Source organism: Saimiri boliviensis, chromosome 13 (assembly GCF_048565385.1).
Source record: "Saimiri boliviensis isolate mSaiBol1 chromosome 13, mSaiBol1.pri, whole genome shotgun sequence".
NCBI lineage: Eukaryota > Metazoa > Chordata > Mammalia > Primates > Cebidae > Saimiri > Saimiri boliviensis.
In genome coordinates this window covers 88,045,875-88,070,583 of record NC_133461.1, presented here as the reverse complement: position 1 = coordinate 88,070,583, position 24,709 = coordinate 88,045,875, and the positions used below count along the sequence as shown (strand labels likewise).

The 24,709-nt window shown below is 39.5% G+C and overlaps 2 protein-coding genes across 2 annotated transcripts in view; one reads left to right on the top strand and one right to left on the bottom strand.

The window, feature by feature from the left end:
- The window catches only part of LOC141580908 (uncharacterized), a 125,781-nt gene extending 121,152 nt beyond the window's left edge, over positions 1-4,629 (bottom strand). The window contains exons 1-2 of the mRNA XM_074384243.1: positions 4,590-4,629; positions 4,005-4,474 (exon numbers count right to left, since the gene is read on the bottom strand). Of these exons, the coding sequence (XP_074240344.1) occupies positions 4,005-4,474; positions 4,590-4,629 (510 nt within the window). The remainder of the gene's footprint in view (positions 1-4,004; positions 4,475-4,589) is intronic.
- Positions 4,518-24,709, top strand: part of LONRF1 (LON peptidase N-terminal domain and ring finger 1) — a 32,703-nt gene continuing 12,511 nt past the window's right edge. The window contains exons 1-7 of the mRNA XM_039461132.2: positions 4,518-5,348; positions 16,709-16,827; positions 18,391-18,513; positions 21,245-21,394; positions 22,244-22,484; positions 22,581-22,677; positions 23,970-24,084. Coding sequence (XP_039317066.1) covers positions 4,628-5,348; positions 16,709-16,827; positions 18,391-18,513; positions 21,245-21,394; positions 22,244-22,484; positions 22,581-22,677; positions 23,970-24,084 — 1,566 coding nt within the window. The 5' untranslated portion in view covers positions 4,518-4,627. The remainder of the gene's footprint in view (positions 5,349-16,708; positions 16,828-18,390; positions 18,514-21,244; positions 21,395-22,243; positions 22,485-22,580; positions 22,678-23,969; positions 24,085-24,709) is intronic.

The window sequence follows — 24,709 nt, the reverse complement described above, 5'->3', positions numbered from 1 at the left end:
TGGTAACAGAGCAAGATCTTTGTGGGTGCGCTAATTTAACAATGATTTTCTAGTGTCTTCTTGGTGCCTAGGTGCTAGTGACACATCAGTGAACAAGATGTACAGAAATCTCAAATCTCAAGGAGCTTACATTCTGGAGGGTGGAGACAAGTAATGTGTATGTAACATGTCAGATAACGATAACTACTAAAGTTGAGGGTGCAGTGACGGGGGTTGCAACCAGGAAGGAGGATGGAAAGTACCAGGGGATTCATACATGTAGTACATTCTTAGAATTTGTTCACTAATATATGGGGTTTATTCCTATGTCTACTTTTTAAACATCTTGATGCAGGGAAATGTATTCATTTTATCAATTTGACTACCAAAAAAAAAAAAAAAGGCTGTGGGTTACACACTTAATATTTCTAGATTCTTCAGAGTATTAGAAATTAAGAATAAAGCATAGCACCCTTTATAAGGATAGTGGCCCTTGTGCACTTTGTGTACCCTGTAGGGATAACAAAGAATATGTTTGCAATGAGCAGTAAACAGTGCTTGGTTAGATGGTAGTCATTGCAGGCAACTGGCTTTAGACTTGCACTTAGTATCAGCTCTATTTAACCTACTCGGGTAGGTTGTCCTCATTAGGGCTTTTTACTTGGAACGCTATTATACCAATCATATATTCTATTTTTAGCATCTTACATAAACTTTCTCACAAATGCCCAAGTTATATAATCAGCTCTCCCCTGCCCCCCACCCCCAGCTTTCTTTCAGCCTCCCACAGTTTTACATTAGGGGCAAGGAGGTGTGAGTGCAATAGGGGATCCCTGTACAGTGACTGCAGGTGTTCAAGTCTCAGAGACTGGTTCCCTCTTTCTAAACAGGGATGGGTGTGCACCAAGAAAATGTGTTTCTTGGTATCTTTCTCTTCTATTCTCAGCCCTCACCTGCTGTTACATTTTCAGCAGGTACCACACTGCTGTGCTTCTCAGTCTGGGAGATGCTCTGTCCCCTAACTGCCTTCAAACCAAGCCCTGGGGCTTGGCTCCAGAGTCAAGGCACCTTAGGGATAGTTCCAGTTCCTTCTTTCTACAGACAGCAAATGAGGCTCAGGGAAACCAGGTGGCTTCTTCCCCAGCATAGAGGCATAAATATAGTCAGCACCAGATTCCCTCGCTGGTATGACTTCTACAACTAGCAGCTTCTCAGCTCTCAATTTTCTCTTATATATAAAATGAGAGGTATGAAAGGGTGGTCTCTAGAGCCCCTCCATCTGTGTATTGTATATAAAATGCTATTGGGGACCAGGCATGGTGGTTTATCCCAACACTTTGGGAGGCTGAAGCAAGGGAATTGCTTGAGGCCAGGAGTTGGAGCAGCCTGGGCAACATAATGGTACCCACCTCTACAAAGAACTAACAAAAACAAGTTGCTGGGCATAGAGGCATGTGCCTGTAGTCCCAGCTACTCAGGAAGGCTGAGGTAGAAGGATCACTTAAGTCCAGGAGGTCAAGGCTGCAGTGAGCTATGACTGAGTCACTGCATTGCAGCCTGGGTGACAAAGCCAGATTGTGTCATTAAAAAAAAAGCAAGCTATTGGGTAGGTACTGTTTAGATGAAACTTTATAGTTTACTCTCTTTGAATAGAATGTTATCAACTGAAATGAATCAGTTGGGACATATTTTGCTTGGACTGACAAATTCAGTTTCTTTAATGATAAGAATGTAAAGAAACAAATTGTAAAATCACCCACAGCAAAAAAAAAAAAAAAAAGAGGTTCAAATACACATCTTCAGCTGAGATGTATACAAGAAAAGCACTGTGTTATGTTACTCTTAAATCGGAGTTTACCAAACTATATCAGGAAAAGTCTTATGGTGTGGCAGTGGGAGGCAGGGATAAGCAGGCAATGATGGTGATAAGCATTTTCCAAATTAGGAAACAGATACGCTTTTCTTCTTACTCTCTTACATAACTGATCTATTTTAGAAGACAACACTAAAAAACCGAAACAGAATACAAATCTCATAATTTTACTACTTTGTTAGCAAAGAATGACACAAGCAAGTAATGGGAAGGAAAAGAAAAGAGAGCTCTTCACTCCATTATATTCTCCCAGCTAGGGGCTGTTTAGCAGGATTCCCTCTTCTCCATCACAGCCTGCTGGGTGACTCAGAGACCTGTGTAAATTTTAGGAAATGAATGAAGGAGGATACTAACTCCTCTTGTCTTCGAATTCAACTAGCAGTCACATCATCATGCAACTTTTTGGTAGCAGAGAATGATGGAAGAGCGACCTGTGACAGTGCCAGTGACTACTTTGCCTAGGCTTCCTGATTCAGAGAGAAGTTATGCAGCACACAGAGGCCACAGCAGCAGTACAGCCTCTTACATAAATAAGTTACATAAATGAGAACAAGTTATGTAAATGTATAAACCAGCAAACATGAATTATAACCATTCACAAATGCCAAGGAGAACACTGCAAGATTCCTCCTACGGTCCCATTTCTTTTTCTCCCACACATTATCATAATTGTGCCATTTTATTTCACATCAGAATCAGATGTGGTTATTTGTCATATTTATTAGGGGAAGGAACTCTAAAGGACAAATACTTCATATTTTTTTTCTGAACCACATATTGTACTCTTGGCAGAAATCCCATAATGGAACCTGACTTTATATTTGAAAATAAGTTTGAGTGTTTATTAATTTATGATACTCCTTGTATAAACATGAATGCATTGATTAAATATTTACTATTGTACATTTTGCAAATTGCCATTAAGAACAAGAATGCATCACAAAATGAATGTGCGTGTACACATAGGTATTTGTTATACTATTTGTGATTTCAGGTCTCAAGGGATATGTGGGCATCAGATGAAAGTCACTGTTCTGCTTGTTGTGAGAAGGTAGTAATTTAGGGGGTTAGGATTGGAATTAAGGTTATGCTCATGAATTAATACAAATGCTTTGCACGCCAAATGCTTAGGATGTGCTCTTTGGATCTGGCTGCAGTTTGGTTCAGGTGCAATGTGAATGATAAATGAACTTGTTTGTGTCTGCATCCTGTTGGAACAGGAGGCTTGGCTTTTTCTCAGGCACCTCTTTTTTATTCATTCCGTTTAGGGTAATATATCTCTATCTTTTCCGAAGTTACACGACTTGCTCATTGTGTAGTGAAAACATATGAACTCAGAACATCTTTTAGCCTCGGTCTGTTCCTTATAAAGAGACATGTTAAACTTTTGCTAATTTCAGACATAGCATGCTCAGATGAACTTTCCAATTAACAACTTCCTTTACTTTGAAAACCTCATTTTCTATGAAATATTACATATGAATTATATATTACATATGATTAGTCTAACGTAGTTAATAGTGGAAAAGACGTAATCTTAAAATCTATTAGATTGTGTGATTTTTGACAAATAACTTTGCCTGTTTCCAAAGATTTGAAAAAGGACTAAAAATTCTAAGTGACTCCGCTAATTCTAATATCCTATAATCAAATCTATAAATATTTTCAGCGGAGAGCTTTAAACTTGCTGTGAAGTTTAAGGGAAACAGAACCCATTTTGTATCAACCCCATCATTTTCTTCTGTCGGCAAAGCGGCAGACCCTGCTTGGGTTGTAGTAATATGGTGACCGCCACGTGAAAAACATTTTTCTTGATGTTTTTCTTTTAAAAATGCCAAATATAGACCTTAGCCGGCTGTAGGGCAATTCTGGAGGTGTGGGGGCACCTGAAGAAACAGGGGGCTTTCTCCCTCGAGGTGGGTCGCGGATGAGCTTTAAGCGGGACGGGCAGCCGTCAACCGGGCACCAGGAAACACACCTTACCCTCTGGAGGAAGTCGCCCCAGGAACGTGGGTTTTTTGTTCAAGTTTAAAGTTGAGGCCTCTAGACCCGAAGAGTCCGAGTCACCGGGCTACGGTGCCCTCCTAGGCCCCCTGCTTGGGCGCGCCCACCTGGAACCCGGGCATAGACGAATGAAAATGCAGAGCCGCACCTGACGAGCACTAGGCCACGCCGGGAGAACCCCGCCCGCCAGGAGCTGGGGCAGGTCCCGCCTGGGCGGGCGCCGCGCCTCGGGAGAGGTGGCGACCCGCAGTCCCCCGCGGCTGGGGAGCGCCCTCCAACCAGGCAGGGGCTCGGGCCACCGCAGACGGGGGACGTCGGCGGCCAGGCGAGCGGGGACAGAGGCTCCCTGCTTTTTCGGGCTTTGTTCCGTCACAAGCCGAGCCCTCCATTCTGCAAAAGCCAATAGCTCTCCGCCGGGGGAATCATCCGACCTGCGTCCCCCGCCAGGAGCGGGCTCGGAAGGGGCGGGGCCCAGCGCTCGGCTCCTCGGTAGCGCGGCCGCGGGCTGCGTGAGGGAGTCCCGGGCGCCGTCGCCGAACTGGCCCCGCCCTCGCCAGGCCCCGCCCCCGGGGCTTCCCGGGCGCGCGCCGCCCCGCCGTGTCCGCGCGCCACGCCCCCCTGCTCGCGGGCCGCGTGCGGAGCCGCGCGCCCGGGAGGCTCCGGGACCGTGGCGGCGGGCGGCGGCGGCGGCGGCGGCGGCGGCGGCGGCGGCGGCGGCGGCGGCGGCGGCGGCGGCGGCGGCGGCGGCGGCGGAGCAGCCCTCCGCGGGCCATGTCCTCTCCGGCGGTGGCGAGGAGCTCCCCGGGAGGGAGTCGGGAGATGGCCCCGGCGCCGCAGGGCCGAGGCCGGTTCTGGGAAGTGGGCGGCGGCAGCGGCCACCGGCTGGAGCGCGCGGTCGCGGAGTCGGATCGCTGGGAGCTGTTGCTCCGCCGCGGGGAGCTGCTGGCGCTGGGCGGCCACCTGAAGGGCGCGCTGGAGGCGTTCGCGGCGGCGCTGCGCCGCGGGGCCCCGGCCAGGCCTGAGTGCCTGGGTACCCTGGTGGACTGCCTGGTGTTCAACTACCGACTCCGGCACGGGCTGAGCTGGAGCGCGGCCCCGACTGCGGGCGCGGACGGCGGCGCCGGCGGGCTCCTCAGCTGCCTGGGCTGCCGGGGCTTCCTGAGCGAGCCGGTGACGGTGCCCTGTGGCCACAGCTACTGCCGCCGCTGCCTGCGGAGGGAGTTCCGCGCCCGCTGCCGCCTCTGCCGGGACCGGCTGCCGCCCGCCACCGCCAGTGCCACTGATGCTGAAGGGACCGCCCCGCGGCCGCCGCCTCTGGCCGCCGCCATCGCCGCTTCAGACTTCAGGACCAGCGTCGTCCTCAACCACCTGGCGGAGAAGTGGTTCCCAGGCCAGCGCGAGCGGGCCCGGGCGGCCGGCAGGCTCGGGGAGCTGCTGCACCAGGGGCGCTACCGGGAGGCCCTGACCGCCGCCTGCGAGGCGCTGCGAGCAGGTGACCGCGCGGGGCTGCGGCGGGGCCCGGCCGACCGCACCCTCCCCGCCCCCAGGGCCCGGTACCGGAGCCCGTCTGCGCCCCGGGAGGCTCGTCTGCTTCCCCGAGGCCGCTGGGCCACAGGAGTGTCGGGTCTTGGGGTGCTGGGGGGTGTGAGAGGGGGCGGCGCCCCGGGGTGCTTCGGTCACAATGGGGATCGCCCTGGAAGCCGACTGTGACGCGGCGCGGGGAGGGGCGCTCAGCGCGGGGTTCCCTCGGCCGCGGCCTGGCTGTCGGGCGCGCGCGCCGGGCGCGGAGTGGGTGACCGGGACCGAGGCCGCCCCGGCGCGGGATGGCTGGGAGCTGGGCGAGCCCCAGCGTCCGCTCGCTTCCCGCCGCGCGCTTTCCGGGAATCGGCTCTCGGGCTGGGCCCGCCGCGGGGAAACTACTGCCGGGGCGGGAGAGAATCCTCCGCGAGGGGAACGAGGCTGGTCAGGCGGCGTCTCCCTTCCTCACCCACAAAAGTCACCGGGACAATTGGGAGCCGCGGGAGGGCAGGATTGCGTAAGCTGGGGGTGGGGGGCGTTGTGTAACGAGTGACGTCCGGTGGGCGTGGCGGGAGCTCCGCGCGGGCCGCCGGCTCCGGGAGGCCCCGCAGGCCGCCGGGCGTGGGGCTTTGGGCGGAGCTGCTCCGAGGGGCCCTTTGCTACCTGGAAATGTCCGAACTGGCTCTTCTTGAAAGTTTCAGCTGGCCTGTTTCAGATCATGCTTGTTTCATACCTACTTTCCAGTGCCCCTAGTGTATGGTAAAGATCAGGGGGGCTCCCAGATCCGGAGTTCTTTGCCACGCTGCTCTAGGCCTTTCCACTCATGATCCAGCTGTGAGGAAAGCCCTTGTAGGTCTTGAGTGCATTTCTTAGTCCCCAAGAAGCAGCCTCGGCCTCCTAACCTAGGTTAGCACTTTTTTTCTTAAGGTGGTTTAGGAGCTGAAAGGGGTGCGCAGTGTCAGGTTTCTCTTACGTAAAAGAAAGAGTTGTTCTTTAAATCAGTAGTTCTCTACCAGGGGGATTTCATCTCCCCTCTCTCAGGGGACATTGTCTAGAGCAATATCTGGAGACATTTTTGGTTGTCACCTCTTGTGGGGCTGCTGCTAGTCCCAACAACTAGTGGGAGATGCCCGGGAAGCTGCTCAGATATCCTAGAGGCTATCAGGCCCCAAGAGTCACTGTTGATAAACCTTGTTTTAAGCATATTTCAAGATTGTAGTGTCTGTCCATTGGCGTGAAATGATAGTTGGGGGAATAATCCCCAAGAAAATAGACATTAAAATAGCAACTGACTTTGGGTATTATAGGTAATTGTATAGCCTGTGTAACTGAAAGGATCATCTTTCAGGTCATCTTTTGCCCCACGTGCTTAGTCATATTGAACTAATGTCAAGATCTTGAGTTTAGTACCTTTAGAGTTTGCAGCACAAATCTAGGAGATTTCTGTATTCTTTCAGCGCCTTGTGAGGAGTAGGCAGTTACAGAATGATGGGCTCAGAACAAAAGAAAAGTATGTGGAACACAGAATTCTGATAACAGATGACTCTGCCTCTGAGTTAATAAAGAGAAGAGAAACTGGAGTCCCCTGTACAGACCACCTGGTCGCTGACCATGGTGTGATTTTTGAAGGGAGGAAGCAGAAGCCAGGCAGTGAAGACTTGTACACAGTCATACAGTTAATTGGTTGAGAGGCAGCACTGAATCTTCCACTTCTCCTAAACGTTGGTTTAGGGTTCATCCTGCCTTATAGCTCATCTAATGAAAATGTTTAGTGTACATTTCCAAGGAATTTTCTTTGGTCACTGAGGCTGAAACTTAGGGACAGTACTATTCAATACTAATCACTACTGATTCCGTGATTTGACCTTAAATTGGGTGTTTCACAAGAATCCAGGTCCTCATCCATGGAAGAACAGTGAGCACATTTGCTAATAGAGTTCTAGCTTACATTCTGTGACCAATAATAGTTTAATTAACAGAGATTCTGGTTCTTGAATCGAGGATATTATGTTTAACAGAAAAAGGCTCTGAAAGATGTAATCTCTCCTTTTTTTCGAGTTGCATAGATTGCACATGGGAATTTTGCCCACTTAGCAACTTACTCCTACTTTTGCAGGAAAAGAACCCAAGTCTTCTGACTTTCACCTCATTAGCTTATTTTTTCCTCATTTTTAGTTCTTTCAAGAATCATTAATTCCATACTTGAAAATGTCTGAATAGCACTAATGAAGATACGTTTTTTAATCTTTTGAATTCTTAATGTGAAGTAACGGGAAAAAAATCTTAGAGCTAACAAATTAGAGTTGGTAAAGGGCCAATTTATAAGTGTTTCATAATTTTTGGGTATAAATCAAAATATTAACTAGTAGAGTCATAATCTATTTGTACAATCATTAGGCTTTAACTTCTTTGGAATTGGCAAGCTACCTAGATAGGCATTTGAAATATGTTTATATAACTGTACAGTTGTAGTTATTAATGACCCTGCCATTATTGTTGATAATGCAAAAGATCTTCCCTATAATTTCTCCATGTAATTCTTACAATGAAACAAGTAAATACTATTAACTAGAAAAAATCTAGTCTGCAGTTAGCCCACACACATCCAGACTTATCTCTGCCAGCAGCAAAAGAAAGCTTGAAAACCTTTGCCAAAATCAGAAGTTTCCCATTTAGATTACATAAGTTTCTGTTGAATTGAAATATATTTAGATAACATTTAAACCATTGATCTTTTGGTATTAACCCTCAGATGTTTCATAACTTTCTGTCTTTTTAGTATTCAAGGATATTATGTAAAGTTTTTTCCTGCATTGAATCTCTGTACTTGAGCCTACTGAAATGATCCCACTAAGCCGTCTGCCTTTTGTGCTTAATGTTTTTTTACACTGACTTGTCTTTTTCCTGTGTGCACCTCTTTCCCAAAAGAAGACAACAGAACAGTATAATTTACAGTTTATACAGGTTAGAAAAAAAAGATCATAAGAAGGATGACATTTTGTTTTAAGATATTTGAGTAAGGAAAATTTTATTTTAAATATTAATTCTGTAATCCTTGGCCAGGCATGGTGGCTCACACTTGTAATCCCAGCACTTTGGGAGGCCAAGGCAGGTGGATCACTTGAGGTCAGGAGTTTGAGACCAACCTGATCAGCATGGTGAAACCCTGTCTCTACTGAAAATACAAAAAATTAGCCAGACGTGGTGGTGTGTGCCTGTAGTTCCAGCTACTCCAGAGGCTGAGGCAGGAGAATTGCTTGAACCTGAGAGGTGGAGGCTGCAGTGAGCTGAGACCACACCACTGCACTCCAGCTGGGGAAACAGAGCAAGACTCTGTCTCAAAAAAAAAAAAAAAAAAAAAAAAAAATTAAAAATAGAAGTAAAAATATTATCATTGACTGTTACCCAGTATTTTTACATTATTTATCTTAATATCATTTAATCTTTACAAAGAAGTCTATGGAGTACTATAATATTATCCTCAGAAGGAAACTGAGGCACCTAGGGATAGACATGCAGTGTGGCTTAGTGATTAAAGCTCTGCAAACTGGACACTGACACCTGGGTTCCAATCCCGATACAGCCCTCTGTTCACTCTCCGGCTTTGGGCATGTTGTCCAACCTCTCTGTGTTTTGGTTTCCTTATCTGAAAAATGAGAATAGTCTCTACTTCATAGAGTGTTGTGAGAATCAAATGAGTCCAAACATGCTAAGTGTTTTAAATAGTGCCTGACACACAGTAAATGCACAGTAAATATTAATTAAATATTTTTAAAATGTAAAAGTGTGTTATAGCTAGGTGATTTTGCTGAAACTGGAGTCTAAACCTTGGGATTTTATATCCTGTTCTGTTCTGTCACCTGATAGAGAGTAAAGGTTACATCCCAATTTTAGTTTATACATGTTAATTAGCAGTTTAGCATTCATCAATAAACTATAGATTCTGAAAAGCTTTAGCTATAAGAAGATTAGTCAAATTATAGGTAAATACTGAATGCATGTAAAGAAAACGTAGAGGGTTTTATCTTTAGTAACTCAACTAGATTAAAGTGAAGAAATTTGAATTTAAATAATACAGTAGTTTCCCCTTATTTGTGGTTTCAGTTACCAATGGTACAGTATAAAATAGTTTGAGAGACCACATTCCTATACCTTTTATCACAGCATATTGTTATAATGGTTCTTTTTTTATCATTATTGTTGCTAATATCTTACTATACCTAATTTATAAATTAAACTTTATCATAGGCATCATAGTATATATAGGGCTTGATACCATCCAAAGTTTCAAGCGTCTGTGGGGGTCTCGGAACGTGTCCCCCTTGCGTAAAGGGAGGCTCCTGTAACTTATTTATCTCCTTACTGTGCAGAGGACTTGAAACAGTAAATAAACATTGATGTCTGTATGGTGATTATCATTCACAAGTATTTTCATTTCTATTATCATAATTGATCCTTACACAAACTCACGTGAGATAGGAGGGCAAATATTAGTATCCCTAATTCACAGATGTAAGAAAAAAGTTCCAAGAATTTTAGGTGACTTTCTTAAGGCAAATAAGTGGCCAAGTTTAAACTGAAAGCAGAACCCAAATATGTGCATATTGATTCTAAATGCAAAGTTTATTTAAAAATTAGCATGTAAAACATAAATCTAAAGTATTCTTACTATTCATTTAACAGATTTTTATTGAGTAGCTACTATATACCAGGCATTGTTTTGGGTGCTAGAAATATAAAAAGGACTAAAATAAAGTCCCAGTCCTTGTAGAGTTTGTACTTTTTATTTCCTTTATAATTGCAGCAAACTGAAAATCCCTAGAAAATGGGATTTACTTTGTAATTGACTTCTGCCTAACCAAGACTATATCTCTAATTATTTTCTTTGATTTGTAAGGTACTTCAAGGATTTTTTTTTTTTTTTTTTTTTCTGCCTCAGGGTTACTAAAAAGATCAGCTATAATGGCTATTGATATAAATGATTAAAAAAACTGATTGAAGTGTCCCATTTCAAATGAATAATTTGGTTTTTATTTTATTTTTATTCATCAAATGCAGAATTTACCAAAACTGAATTATCTTAGATTTCTATATATATATATAGAGAGAGAGATAGATAGATGTATATAAACTTTTTATTTATTCAGAATCATTTTTCTATTTGGTGGAATATTTCTAAGAGGCTTTGAAAATCTCAAGTAAAATTTTAAATGAATTTGTACAGTGTTCTGCCTCTTTCGAAAGGTATTTTTCAGAATTGGCATTGTTTTATTACTGAAGTTGGATGACTTCAGGGAACTCTAAAATGCAAGGTGGAAGCTTCTGTTTGGTTTTTCTTTCCCTTTGGTAAGGTCTTTTGCTTCCTTCCCTCCCCTTGGCCCACCTTTATGCTGTCTGTTGTCCAGTCTGCTCTGCTAATCCCTAAAGATGTTTCTTATCTAGGCCACGGTTTATGTGGGTAAAAGACAAGGTAGAAAATACTCTTCTGTACCTTGTATCAAGAGCTAATCTAATATCTTCATTACCTGGTTTTGAGATATTTTGGAATGTTATCAACAACTATTTTAGATGGAGCATGTATGTTTGAGGTGCTGTGTTAACTGTTTAACATGCACTGTCTTATTCAATCCTCATGGCAGTTATAAAATGTAGGTATTTTAGAGGTGAGCATATTAAAGGCGAGGGGAGTTCAAAGAATTAAACTACCAAAAGGGGATCCGAACCCAGTCTTTTGAATCCAGTGTTTATGATCTTACTATCTCAAACTCCTACTCTTGAACATTCTTAATCAATCATCAATAACTTAACAATTGGCAACCTTGAGCTCAACTTTGGTAACCAGGTCCTACTATACTAAACTTAATGATGCAATAAAAGCAAAATTAAAAAATTATATTCTTATTAATCTTTGAAAGTTTTGATAGCTTGATATATAAATCTAAGAAAAGGACACTCAGAAAAATGAGGAAAAGGATATGACTTTAGACACAACCCAAATACTGAATAAGCAAAGTTTTAAAGGTCAGACTTAATGAAAAAATGCATGCTGTTAAAATTATGATGCTATTTTTAATTTATATATTTCTAGCAAAGAGAAAAACACACAGCTTGTGGGAGTGTAAAATAAAGCTTTTATAAAAGAAGGGTTGGCAGAATGTATTGAAAATGTTATATATCTATGTAACTTTCTATGCCCAGTATGGTAGCTCATGCCTATAATTCCAACACTTTGGGAGGCTGAGGAGGGAGGACTCACTTGAGCCCAGGTGTTTGAGACTACCCTGGACAACATAGTGGTACCCTATCTCTACAAAAAGTTTAAAAATTAGCCAGGTGTGGGGCCGTGTACCTGGAGTTCCAGCTACTGAGGCAGGAGGATATATTGAGCACAGGAGGTCGAGGCTGCATTGAGCCATGATAATGCCATCATATTCCAGCCTGGGCTACAGAGTGAGATCTTTTCTCAAAAAAAAAAAAAAAAAAAAAAAGTACAGTAAATAAATAACTTGCATACTTCATAGCAAATAACTAAAAAGGCAAGCAGATACATAAAGATATATGGATAGACATTTGTTACACTTTTTATAGTAGTAAATATTAGAAGTAAATTGTAGAGTAGGAAATTTTTAAATAGGTTGTGTATATAGTAGAATATTTTGCAACTATTAAAAATCATGTGGACTACTACTACATGGAGAAAAAAGCAGATTATAAACAGTATCTATGGTATGATTTATAAAACTGCACATTAAAAATATACTCTACACATAAAGAACAAAAATGTGTGGGAGGCCATTGTTTTGGACTGACCTCCTGCACTAGGCCCCAGCAGACCAGACAGAATTAGAATGGAGGCACTTGTGCTGAGTGCCCCATAATCAAACTGAACTTTGAAATGAGCCAGTTTTCTTTAAAAAAAAAAAAAGGAGGGGGGGGGGGAGAGAGAGAGAAATACTTCAGTCAACCTGAGTTAGTGAAATAAGAAAGTCCCTTTTTTAACCTGTAAGGAAAGTTTTCAATTTTGAAACAACCAATCTCCGTTTTGTGCCTTCTGCTTTCTTTAGCCCTTTTCTACCTGGAAGGCTAACCTCCTCTGCTTAGCTCATCAGAACACTCATTTTATAGAATAAGGTGTTGTGCCCCATTTCTAGAATCACAAATAAAAGTCAATTTGAACTTTAAATTTGTGGTAATTTTTTTTCTTTTGATAATACCAACGCTGGCTATTTCTTTGTGATGGGCAGAAGATAGTTTTTAACTCTTATTTCTATAATTTTCAAATTTTATGAGTAAATATTTTTTAAGCTTTTGTGATTTGGAAAAAAATTTCTTGAAGGTGAACTAAAGAAACAACTCTAAGACTCACTGTTACTAATCATGGATCCCTAAGGATTGGAACAAAGATAGGAAACCATAACTCCAGAATAGAAAACTCTGTCTTCAACCCATGAAATAAATGCTTTGGACAGTTGAAGACTAGATTCCTCAGAGGTGAAGCAGAGCCTTGTTTCAATCTTTTTATTTGCCGAATGACTTATAAATAATACTGGGTATAAAAGAAGAGAAAATGGAAGCTTAAGGAATCAAATTTTAGTGAATTTTACCTAGTTCATGAAACATTTGTCAAAGCCAGGATCTGAGGATAAAAAATAGGAAATAACAGAGGAAGCTCAAAAGTCTTAAAAATTAATTTAATAAATGCTGTGTATATACAGTGAAGGCACAAAATCATAATACGAAACACACCATGCTTTCAGTTTACCAATCCCTGCTCTAAGTACTTTGCACCCATTAACTTACTCTCTTGTAACCCTCGAGATAGAGACTGTTACCAGCATATTCATAGTGCAGAGGTAAACAGCTAGAACTCTGGAGCCAGGCTTCCTGAGTTAGAATCCCAAATTCACCACTTACTATCTGTATGATCGTGGGCAAACTGTGTATACTCACTGCTGTTTTCTATAAAAATGTGAACAATACTAGATCCATGTAAAATTGTTTTAAAGATTGTAAATCGCTCAGAACAGCACATAGTGGTGTTTGTTAATATTTTTTTTTAAGCCTCTGAATTTTAAACCTAAGGAAATTAAAGTACAGAGATGATATAATTTGCCCCTGGTCACAGTGAGTAGGCGGAAGAGCCAGATCATGCTCTTAATGGTCATCATAAATTGTGAAGGAAGACCCGAAACAAAAGAGTCTTGGGAAGAGATTGCTGAGCTGAGTCTTGCTGAATGATAAAGTTATCAAGATAAAGAATGGTATGATAAGGGAGAAGCTCAGCACAGGAAGGAGGCAGTGTGAGTAGTTAGGTATAGTTGGGACTTAGATTCAGTGGGGGGATCATAATGGTAATTAAGGCTGGAGAGATGGGCAGGGGCCAGGCATGGAGGAACTCGTACTAAATAATATCTATTTTATCTTGTGGAGTGTAAGGATGTAGGTAGAGTAGAACTGAAGGCAGGGAGATGAGTTAGCATACCATTTCAATAGTACTGAAGAGAGATTTGGGGAGTCTAACCCAGGGCCACTAGCAATAGGACTGGAAGAGGGCAGATCAGAGGCATGTCATAGGAGGTGACATTTACAAAGTTAAGGATGATTCTGATTTGGGAAGTTAGTGGTGTCAATGATAGAGAATACAATGAAAAAAACGTTTTTTTGGTGAAGAACATGCCGAGTTTGAGAAAGTATGGCAGGCAGTTGGACATTTGATGAATCTGAAGTTAGAGTGAAAAATCAGGGCTAAAGATAAAGATCAGGGAGTTAAATCATGACAGCTAGCACAGTTGTCCCTGCTTCTGATAGATACGGAAAGAAGACCAGAGATATTAAGTGATTTAGAATAAGATCACAAAGTACCACAATCATATTCAATACAATTAGCCCAAACCATGTTGTCTTTGGATTTTGTCTGTTTTTCAACAATTTAAAAGTGTATAATATGCCAGGCACTACAGATACCTGCAGTAATGGAGTAAGCACCAGCATCTTCCCTGATGTCGTGTGTAGTGAGGTGACTCGTTCTCTCTCGTGTCCTCAAGGTCACGTAGAGAGCATATAGTAAATACTTGTTGACTCTTTCAAACTTGATAGAGACAGGACTGCCGTTTTGTTGCCTTTCTTGAAAGTTTACATGGAAAGCTGACCTTCTGTATGCTTTTCAAAGGGCCTTGTTTAGCACACTTGGCTCTTTTTTTAGAATTAAAAAGTTTGAGATCCATAAGTGTGATGGCCTTAATTTTTTTAATAAAGTGTTGGAAGTCTGAAGTCACCTGATGAAGGTTTTTTTCCCCCCCAAAAAACAATCATTCAAAATAATCCATTAACATTTAAAATTCTCAGTAAGAACATTATGTACAAGGAGTTGGGGAACAAGAGTTTTTAAATTGAGCTCTTTTTATCTCTACTTAACAGTGTGCATCCTCTCTTCTTATTCCAAGACATACTGACTTTTTAGGACCTCCTTCAGGGAGATCTCAATATCCTGAGTTTTTCTGTAAGAGAGGGGAAGAAATTTTTTTTTTTTTTTCCGCTTTGGTCAGCGAGGATACATTTTATAGTTTTACTGTGTTTTTTTCAAAGACAGGCCTTCTGCGTCACTTCTTTCACTGCTGCCATAAAGAAACTGTATAAAGGTGATTGAGTAGTGAAGGTATGGATAAAAGGAGAAATATTCAACAGTTCTGAATGTGCATGGCATCAAATGTAAAGGAGTGAGAACTTGATGTATAAGAAAACCATTGAAATAAAAAAATAAAAATCCAAGAATGAGTTGCTTGTTGCGATAGTGAACTTCTTGCTGGAGGTACTAGTCTGTCTCAAGGATGCTATTGGAAGCACCCCAGCTGTGGGTGAAAAATTGCACTTTCTGAACCCAGTCCTTTACAACCTAGAGTTTTTGATGGTGATGCTTTTACTACTTATTCTTAGACTATTTTGCCATATACCACTCTGTTTTCTCACCTCCAGTTGTATTAGACAAGTCAGTATTGGATGATGCTGTTTCACAGTAAAATTTTCGAGCTAGATTGTAAGTTCCTCAAAGACAGGAATAATGTAAAACATTTTTGAACACCTACAGGGTCCAGGTTTGTGCTAGGAACTTTTAATCTTGACTGATTAATCATATTGAACTTTTAATTCATACTCATTTTGTTCAGAGATCATTTTTCATTGCTTTAAGAAGCACAAGACAAAATATTCTAGACATATCTTTTTTAGGAAGTAAAAAATGTTTTCACAAAATATTTTACTTTTCAAATTTTTTCATTGATATTAAATTGTGGGAACATTATAATTCCAGTTCTCAAGCACCAGCAACTGGAAGACGCCTTCCTAAATTAATTACTTAGTGGGAGTTATCAATAGAAAAGCAATCATCTAAAAACTAGAGTAAACCCAAGAGCTATTGATGAATTTTATTAAATTTTATTTAGAGACATTAAGGTCTTGATGCCCATCTTACAATAAATAACTTACTTTATGTTTTTAAAAACCTCAAAGGTAGTTTTAAAATAAGAATCAAGTTAATGTCATTTCTTGCTATATTAAAAATTAATTCCTTGCTTGGACGTCAGTTTTAGAATCTGTGTACCTTAAGTAATTGATGACAGTAATTTCAGTGAACCAGCTAAGTGTCTGAAATTCTGAATGCCATAGGATAATAACTTGGTTTCTTAAGTACAGATGTAGATGATAGTGAAATAAATAACAAAGCCTTTTTTTCTCAGGGGTATTTTAAATATATTTTGAATTGGACCAGTACCATTTTTGCTGGTGACAGGAATTAAAATTTGATCTCTTAGAAGCTGACTCGTATTAACCAGTTTCCTCCAGAATCAAGACCACTGTATACCCTCATAAGATTGAGCCTTTATCATTTCGTTGTCACTGCAGGAATTCCGCATGCAATAGTTGCGCATATGGCTATTTTTATAAATTAGGATTTAGAAATTAGGGCAAAAATATAAGATTTACTATATATAAAAAGACAAATCTAAACATCTAGGACATATGTTTTTAAAATATTTATGGACTACCCTTTGTAAAAAAAAGGAAAGTTTTCTTAGGAGTGGTTATTCTTATTATGAAAGTATTTACAATATTCTGAAAGACAGTTTCCTCCACTAAAATGACAGTGATTTGATACAACTTCTAGGTAAGATTCAACATGTAAAATGGGTTGCGCCTATACTGTCCTTGGCTTATAGACTTTAGTTTGGTGATTATTAACCCTGGAATCACTAAGTCATTTCTTAATCTGTTATGATCATATTTGTCGATTATGTAATTTTTAAAAATAACCATATCTTTATAAAATATTTATTTCAGAGCCCAGTGACTTGATTGTAAAAATTTACAGAGCGGAATCGTATGCTGGTCTCCAAGAGTTTAAAGCAGCCATAGAAGATTTAAATGCAGTTCTTTTTCAACTTCCAGATTGGCCTGAGGTAAAATTACTGTTTTATATTTGCATAAATTATAAAATTTCAACTATAGGGGACATGCATTCATTCACAGTTATGAGTTTTAACAAAATAGCTGCTTGACACCAAATAAAATACCTAGTGCTCTAGGTATGTAGGTTCAGCTGGGTACAATGACTCATTCCTATAATCCCAGCACTTTGGGAGGCTGAGTTAGATGGATCACTTGAGCGCAGGAGTTAGAGACTTGAATGTTCTTTAGGCTCCTCTGATGTTATTTAAGAATCTCTCATTCTAATCACATAAGCAAGGCACATTTAAAGTTTACAGTTGACACTTTGTTGGTGGACCAACCCGCAAAATGAATTTTTGGTTTATCAATAGTAATTAGTAGGATTCTAATTTTTGTCATAGAACTTGCTGAACTCACATTATGAAGGAGAAAAATGAAAGACAAAATAAGGGATTTCTGAAAAGTATCATGTCTATAAGTACTTTCTTAAAAAACAGCATAGGCAATTATAGATTCCTAATACCTTTGGAAGACATTTATCATACTGACCTAATCTAAGATAAAGTTTTCTTCACATTTTAATATTTCTTTAATCTTGATGTATTCTTAAAGTCAATATAATTTTACATATAATTTTCTTTTCCCTCAAACAGTTCTTATTAAATACGTATTTAAATCAATAATTTCTTTAAAATGTGGGAATATGGTATTTCTGATCGTGCCAAGCTCTGACTTGCTGTAGAACTTTGGTCAAAATTGTCTGGGCTCAGTTCCTCTATTAGTACTTCTCCGGGGTAGTGTGTAGTTATGCCTTTAAAATGCTTTGGCCTCAATTATTCAGAATTTCAAAATATGCATTTCTTTTTTTTTTTCTTTTGAGACAGAGTCTTGCTCTGTCACCCAGGCTGGAGTGCCTTGGCGTGATCTCAGCTCACTGCAACCTCTGCCTCCCATGTTCAAGTGATTTTTGTGCCTTAGCCTCCTGAGTACCTGGGATTACAGGTGCATACCACCAAGCCTGGCTAATGTTGATATTTTGTTGTTGTTGTTGTTCAGACGGAGTTTCGCTCTTGTTACCCAGGCTGGAGTGCAATGGCGCGATCTCGGCTCACCGCAACCTCCACCTCCTGGGTTCAAGCAATTCTCCTGCCTCAGCCTCCTGAGTAGCTGGGATTACAGGCACGTGCCACCATGCCCAGCTAATTTTTTGTATTTTTAGTAGAGACGGGGTTTCACCATGTTGACCAGGATGGTCTCGATCTCTCGACCTCGTAATCCACCTGCCTCGGCCTCCCAAAGTGCTGGGATTACAGGCTTGAGCCACTACGCCCGGCACTGTTTACATTTTTAGAAGAGATGGGGTTTCACCATGTTGGCCAGGCTGGTCTTGAACTCCTAAACTCAAGTGATCATCTTTCCTCAGCCTTCCAAAGTGCTGGGATTACAGGTGTTAGCCACCATATCTGGCCCAAAATCAGCATTTCTGAGCAGACTTTTGTTTTTCTTTACTTGATAATGATCTCTTAAATAGCAATTCATATCACAAAAATTTTATATATATGCTTTTATTGAAGGTCTACTTCAGGAAAGGAAAAGTACTCCACGATGCTGGTTTTTTAGGTGATGCCTTACAACTCTTTCTTCAGTGCTTAGCCCTTGATGAAGATTTTGCACCTGCAAAGCTGCATGTGGAAAAGGTAATCAGTTTACCAACAATTATAGTTCAAGGTAGGGCTAAGAGACAGACGCGTTTAAGAAAATGCTAATAAAAGTTGGAATAAGAACATATGTAGTAAATAAATCTAACTTATGAACACGTGACAATTTGAGTGATTTTCAGGTTCATATACTTAGTATATTGAGTTCTTAGTGAAATCTAAACATTTCATCCACAGACATGTCAATGCATTTTTTTTGGTTAATTTAGTTTTCTAATAGTTTGTTCAATCTGAGCCAGTCTGATGGTCCTTAATGAATCATTGCTGTCACGATGTTCCTGCTCAGAAGCTGTATTGACCTGCCTTTTGCCTTTCATTTCAGGTCTAACTTCTGCTTACTCCCCAGGATTGCCAATAGCATTGACCCAGCTCACTTGTTTTGCCTTATTTTTTTCAATACTCTGTATACCACTTTCCATACTTTGTTCTATTTGTGGTGTGTTAGTAGTTACTAATTTTTTTTTAAATAGGGGAGGGTACAAGGAAGGGAACTGTCAGATGAAATGACTTTGGGAATCATTGGGTTAATCAGGTTTCTTCAGAACATCTCAGAGCTTTTGATATACCAACATGAAATAAACTAGTATTCAGCTCTTGCCAGACTTATTCACAGAGTATCTGGAAAAGTAGGGTCTTCAAAAAATTCTTTAAGAAAATCTATACAAATTCATGGTCCCAGTCATGCTGCTCTCCTCCATATACTCAACACATGCTACATTATGTATCACAGTTGCAGTGTTTGAGTGTGGCTTTTTGTCAGAATCATGTGGGGTTGATGTTAAACCTTAAAAGAGTCCTGGGCCCACCAAGTACAAGTCTTTGGAATCAGAATCTCTGAAACTGGAATAGTCATTTAAGAAACATCCCAGGAGATGCTTATGTAGCCTGAAGCATGAGAACTTTGAGATTATTCTCAGATTTCAACTCCCTAAGGAATCCAGCTGACATTGATATATCCTCTATGAGGTTTATTTGCATATACATTCTAGTCCACCGATTTAAGAAAAAAATGTTTACTATTGTCTGTTTTCTGACTGTTCCATGTTCATTAGTGTTACTTTCTTGTTGAGACTGCAAACTTTAAGAGCATGTGTTTCTGCATTTTGCATGCTGCCAGACATTCTTCTATTTCTGTATGTATTTGTTGGTTGGTTAATAGGATCAGGTGGATGCAAAACAAAGGATGCTTTAAAATATTTTGTTTTTCTCCAATATACTTTTTCTGAACTGAGGTATAATTTACATATAATAAAATGCATGGATTTTACTCTTCACTCAGTTTTGAAAAATGTGTACACCTGTCTAACAGCATCCCAATCAAAACAGAGACTATTTCCATCACCCTAGAAAGCACCTTCATCTTCTCTCCAGTAAATCCTCTATACCCTGTTCCTACAGGCAATTACTGTTCAGATTTCCGTCACTGTAGAGTAGTGTTGCTTATTCTAGAACTTCATAGGAATGGAATCATACAGCATGTACTCTTTTGTGTCTGTTTTTTTTTTTTTTTCACTGAACATAATATTTTTTAGATACATCTAGTCCCTTTTTTATTGTTGACTAAGTATTCCATTATATGAACGTAATGGAATTTGTGGTTTTCAGTTAGTAGTGATTTTCATTTGGATTGTTTCCAGTATTTTTTCCTGATATAAATTAAGCTGCCATGAGTATTCTCGTACAAGTCATTTTGTGGACATATGTTTTTACATCTCTTTGGCAAAAACTTAGGAGTGGAATTGCTGGGTTCCAGAGTAGATATATGTTTAGTACATTTTTTAAAACACAAGAAATATAAATGTGTATATACATATTTTTAAATGTTTGCTTATTAAATGGAGTATTTGAGCATCTACCAAAGATAAACACTTTTATCTACATTGTTTATATTTCCATGAATGACTTGTGATTCATTCTGATTTTTGTGTATTTGAAAGATAACAGCTGAAAAACTGAACCTCCAATTTAGACTTTAAGAAGTATGTGCTGTACCTATAAATACAGATTATTTGACAAGCAAAAATATCAGAATTCCTTTCATTTTATTCTTGCCACGTTCTTCCCCTTTCTTAACTTACCCTGTTTCTATTGGAGTGTTAGGTGTATTCCTGAGATAAGCACCCAGAAATTTGATTCTCCAGCTGTCTCCCAGTTAAATTCCTAGCTATTATAGGAAAGCTGCCATTGGGTGTTTCTAACCAAGTGTTGGGCAGCAGTAACTGCCCACACAGGTTAGCTGTTCAGTGAGATATTAAATTGAGTGTAAGTACAGGAAGTTGTGTAGTTTTGTAGTTAGAAGTCCAATGTTTAGTTCACATAAATGCTTCAAGTCCAACCTTACAAATACACATTGAAGTGAACAATAAACTATTTAGATAAGATAGGGCTCACTAAGATTCAGAGATAGATATTTAATATTTCTTTTAAGATTTTTTAATAGTCCTTTAATTAAAAGGTCAACCTTTACCCTGATAACTACTCCCATGCCTTCCTTTCAAAGTTTTGAACAGTGTTTTTGCGGGTGATTTGACTCTATGAGGCACACCTAGTTTTGCAAGACTTTTGAACTTACAGTGTTGCTTACCTTGTTCCTCTCCTGCTCATTAAAAATAATGTCTGCTACAAACTTTCTAAATATTCTTAATTAGGTAAATTTATACGAAATTATTCTTTACAAAATATTTTATATTTTCTACTGTTTCTCTTGCAGATTTTATGTGATTTATTATTACCTGAAAACTTAAAAGAAGGCCTGAAGGAATCTTCCTGGAGTTCTTTACCATGTACTAAAAACAGACCTTTTGATTTTCCTTCAGTGATGGAAGCGTCTCAGTCTCCCAATGAGCCTAGCCCAAAGCAGGTACGGGGTGAGACGAGGTTATCATGAATTTAGCATATCTATTTCTTTACAAGTTAAGATCTTCATTTTCCTGGTTTCAAGTACTAGCATCTACTTAAGTACTTTTAACCTGGTTAGTTATCTTAGTAGAATTTTTTCCATAACTTTTATTTTACACCAAAATCTTTTATGTAAAATATTTGCTAATTAGTCACAATTTTAGGTCATGTGAATTTCAGAAAATATTTAGTTCTTTAAAAATATGTATACAACATTGCATTTATGTTTCCTCAGGATAGGAACAGCTGTGTTAGAGCATGACTACTTTTAAGCCTCATTATAACATGTCAGCTTGATTTCTAGGGATTTGTAAGTACAGTCATCCCTTGTATCTGTAGGAGATTGGTTCCAGGACCTCTCACAAATACCAAAATTCAAGGTTGCTCAAGTCCCTGATATATTAATAAAATGGCACAGTATTTGCATGTAACTTATGCACATCCTCCTGTATGCTTAAATCATCTCTAGGTTACTTATAATACCCAATACAATGTAAATGCTATGTAAATACAGTATTGTCTAGGGAATAATGACAAGAAAAAAGTCTATATATGTTCAGGCTTTTTTTTTAGAATATTTTCTATTCCCAGTTGGATGAACCCACGGATGCAGAGCCTATGGATACGGAGGGCCAACTGTGCTGGCAAAAATCATTTACTTGTCACAGTATTGGAATCAAGTTAGTGCTATTAAATGAACATTAAAATGAGCATTATAAGGCATTGAAATTTGATTTCAGTTTGATTCTTGGTGAGAGGAATAAAGGATAGTAAAGAAATACAGTTACCTTTGTTTATTGTATTTTTGTAGAGTGAAGGAATACCAGAAGTCACGTCAGAGCCCGTCAAAGGAAGTTTAAACCGTGCTCAGTCAGCACAGTCTATAAATTCAACAGAAATGTCTGCCAGAGAAGACGGTTTAAAAAGAGTGTCCTCAGAACCTGTTCTGTCTGTTCAAGAAAAAGGTGTTCTGCTGAAAAGAAAGTTGTCTCTTTTAGAACAGGATGTGATTGTAAATGAAGATGGAAGAAATAAGCTTAAAAAACAAAGCGGTAAAAACTTTGCTCTCACTTATATAAAATAAATTTAGTCAGAATAGTCTTTAAAATTTTTCCTAAAGAAGAAACCCTGTGTCTTTGTTTTAATAGAAACTCCCAATGAAGTCTGTATGTTTTCATTAGCTTATGGTGATATTCCAGAAGAATTAATTGATGTCTCGGATTTCGAGTGTTCTCTCTGCATGAGGTAAGCATGTAAAACTTTACAGAAGATGAATGTTTTATGTTAGTATAAATAAAATACAATGTAGATAAAGGTAATAATAGACAATATAAAGTAACAGAATGCTGGAATAAAAATACAAAGGCATGAATTTTAGTCCTGGGTTTACTTTTCATGCCTGAACAAATAACTGAATCTCTGAACCTCAGGTTTTCTAATTTAGAAAGTGGGGTCAGTCTTTGCATAGCATGCATCTCAGTGTGGTAAAAATCACATGACTTCAGTGTAAAAGGAATCTGGGAAATTATAAAGTACTAAGAAAATTATAGATATTATTATTGAAACTTACCTATCTCCATGGTTTTAAATTTGGATAAGAATTCTAATTATATATTTTATCTATGTGATCCTATCTTATTAATATATATCAACCATAAAATCTTTTTAAAGTAACATAAGGATAAGGATTTCCATTATCCAGAATGCTATAATTCTAAAAGACAATGTTTTGAAATAACATTTCTCATTTACATGAATTGTGTAGGATCAGAAGATTCTTATGGAGGCCTGGTGCTGGTCACACTAGGCTGGTAGAAGTTAAATTCCTGAGCAAGTCTTAATTCTGAGCCTTGGTTTCTTCACCTGTGAAGTGAGGGGATTATACTAAACAGTTCCTAAAGTACCTCTAAATCTATTTCTAGCAAATTCAGAAATACCATGTTTCAGAAAATAAGTAAAACTAGTTTTTCTGTAATATTTGAATAATACATTTAATATTAAGCCTAATATTATTTCTTTATAATTCAAATGCATTATTTATTAGGTCATTCTTTCTATGAGTTTTACAGTGTAAGAGTCTTAAAAGCCTATTAAGAAATCATTTTTAAGTTGATATTAAAATGGGAATCTAAAGGCTTTGCAAAAGCTAACTAATAATTAATAATAATAACTAATATTATTAATGTATTTTACATTATTTTGCACAAAGTCTTGGAAATCTGGTATATATTTTATATTCACTGCACGTATCAGTTTGGACTAGCCACATTTCAAGTGCTTAGTAGCCATAGTATCCAAGGGCTGTGGCATTATTCAGGATATCTCTAGGGCCTTGGCAGGAGGCCTCATTGATGGAGGACTTTTAAAACATTCTGGGAGGGTATGGTTGTATTTATTACTGCCCCTTCCTTCCTGCCTGCCTACTGGGCCCTCCTTGTTACTTTAAATAGTGATTAGTGTTACAGTTCTATAGTAGTACAAGCTTTTCCAATACATAGTTTAATGTGAAAACTAACATGTATTTTGGTTGATTTCAGGTTGTTTTTTGAGCCAGTAACAACCCCTTGCGGACATTCGTTCTGTAAGAATTGTCTGGAGCGTTGTTTAGATCATGCACCATATTGTCCTCTTTGCAAAGAAAGCTTAAAGGAGGTAAATATTTGTATATGTGTCTGTTTATTGGTCTTAAGTTTGGCAGCATGGTTTAATTTCTGTTCAACCATAGAAATAGTGATGATCATGTTCAGAATTACATTCTGTATGCTGAGTGACTAACAAGGATAATATTTTACTACCCATATGCTAATGTTGGAGAAAAGAGAGGTTGAAGAGGATGGGGGAAAAGAAGACAGATACTCAAGACCAAACTCCTTGTACTTAATTTTTTTTTTTTTTTAAACAAAAGTGAATATGGTTAGTCATCTGGTTAGGGATAAGTTCAATTTTGGTGATGACTATATTGGGAAAACACTATTTTCCTGCCTCCAACCCTCAATAATAAGCCAGATTTGTAGACTGTTTCAGGTTCCTTAACATCTAGAAGAACTTTGTTCAATAGAATTTTCTGCATTGATGGAAATGTTCCATATCTTTGCTGTCTGATATGTTAGCCATTAGCCATGTATGCCTATTAAGCTTTTAAATGTGGTTAGTGTGACTAAGAAAGTATATTTATATTTTTTTAACTTAAATTTAAGTAGGCACATGTGACTAGTGGCTACCACATTGGACAGTTCAGCTCTAGAAAAGTGGTAGACTGGAAAGAAGAGAGGGAGGT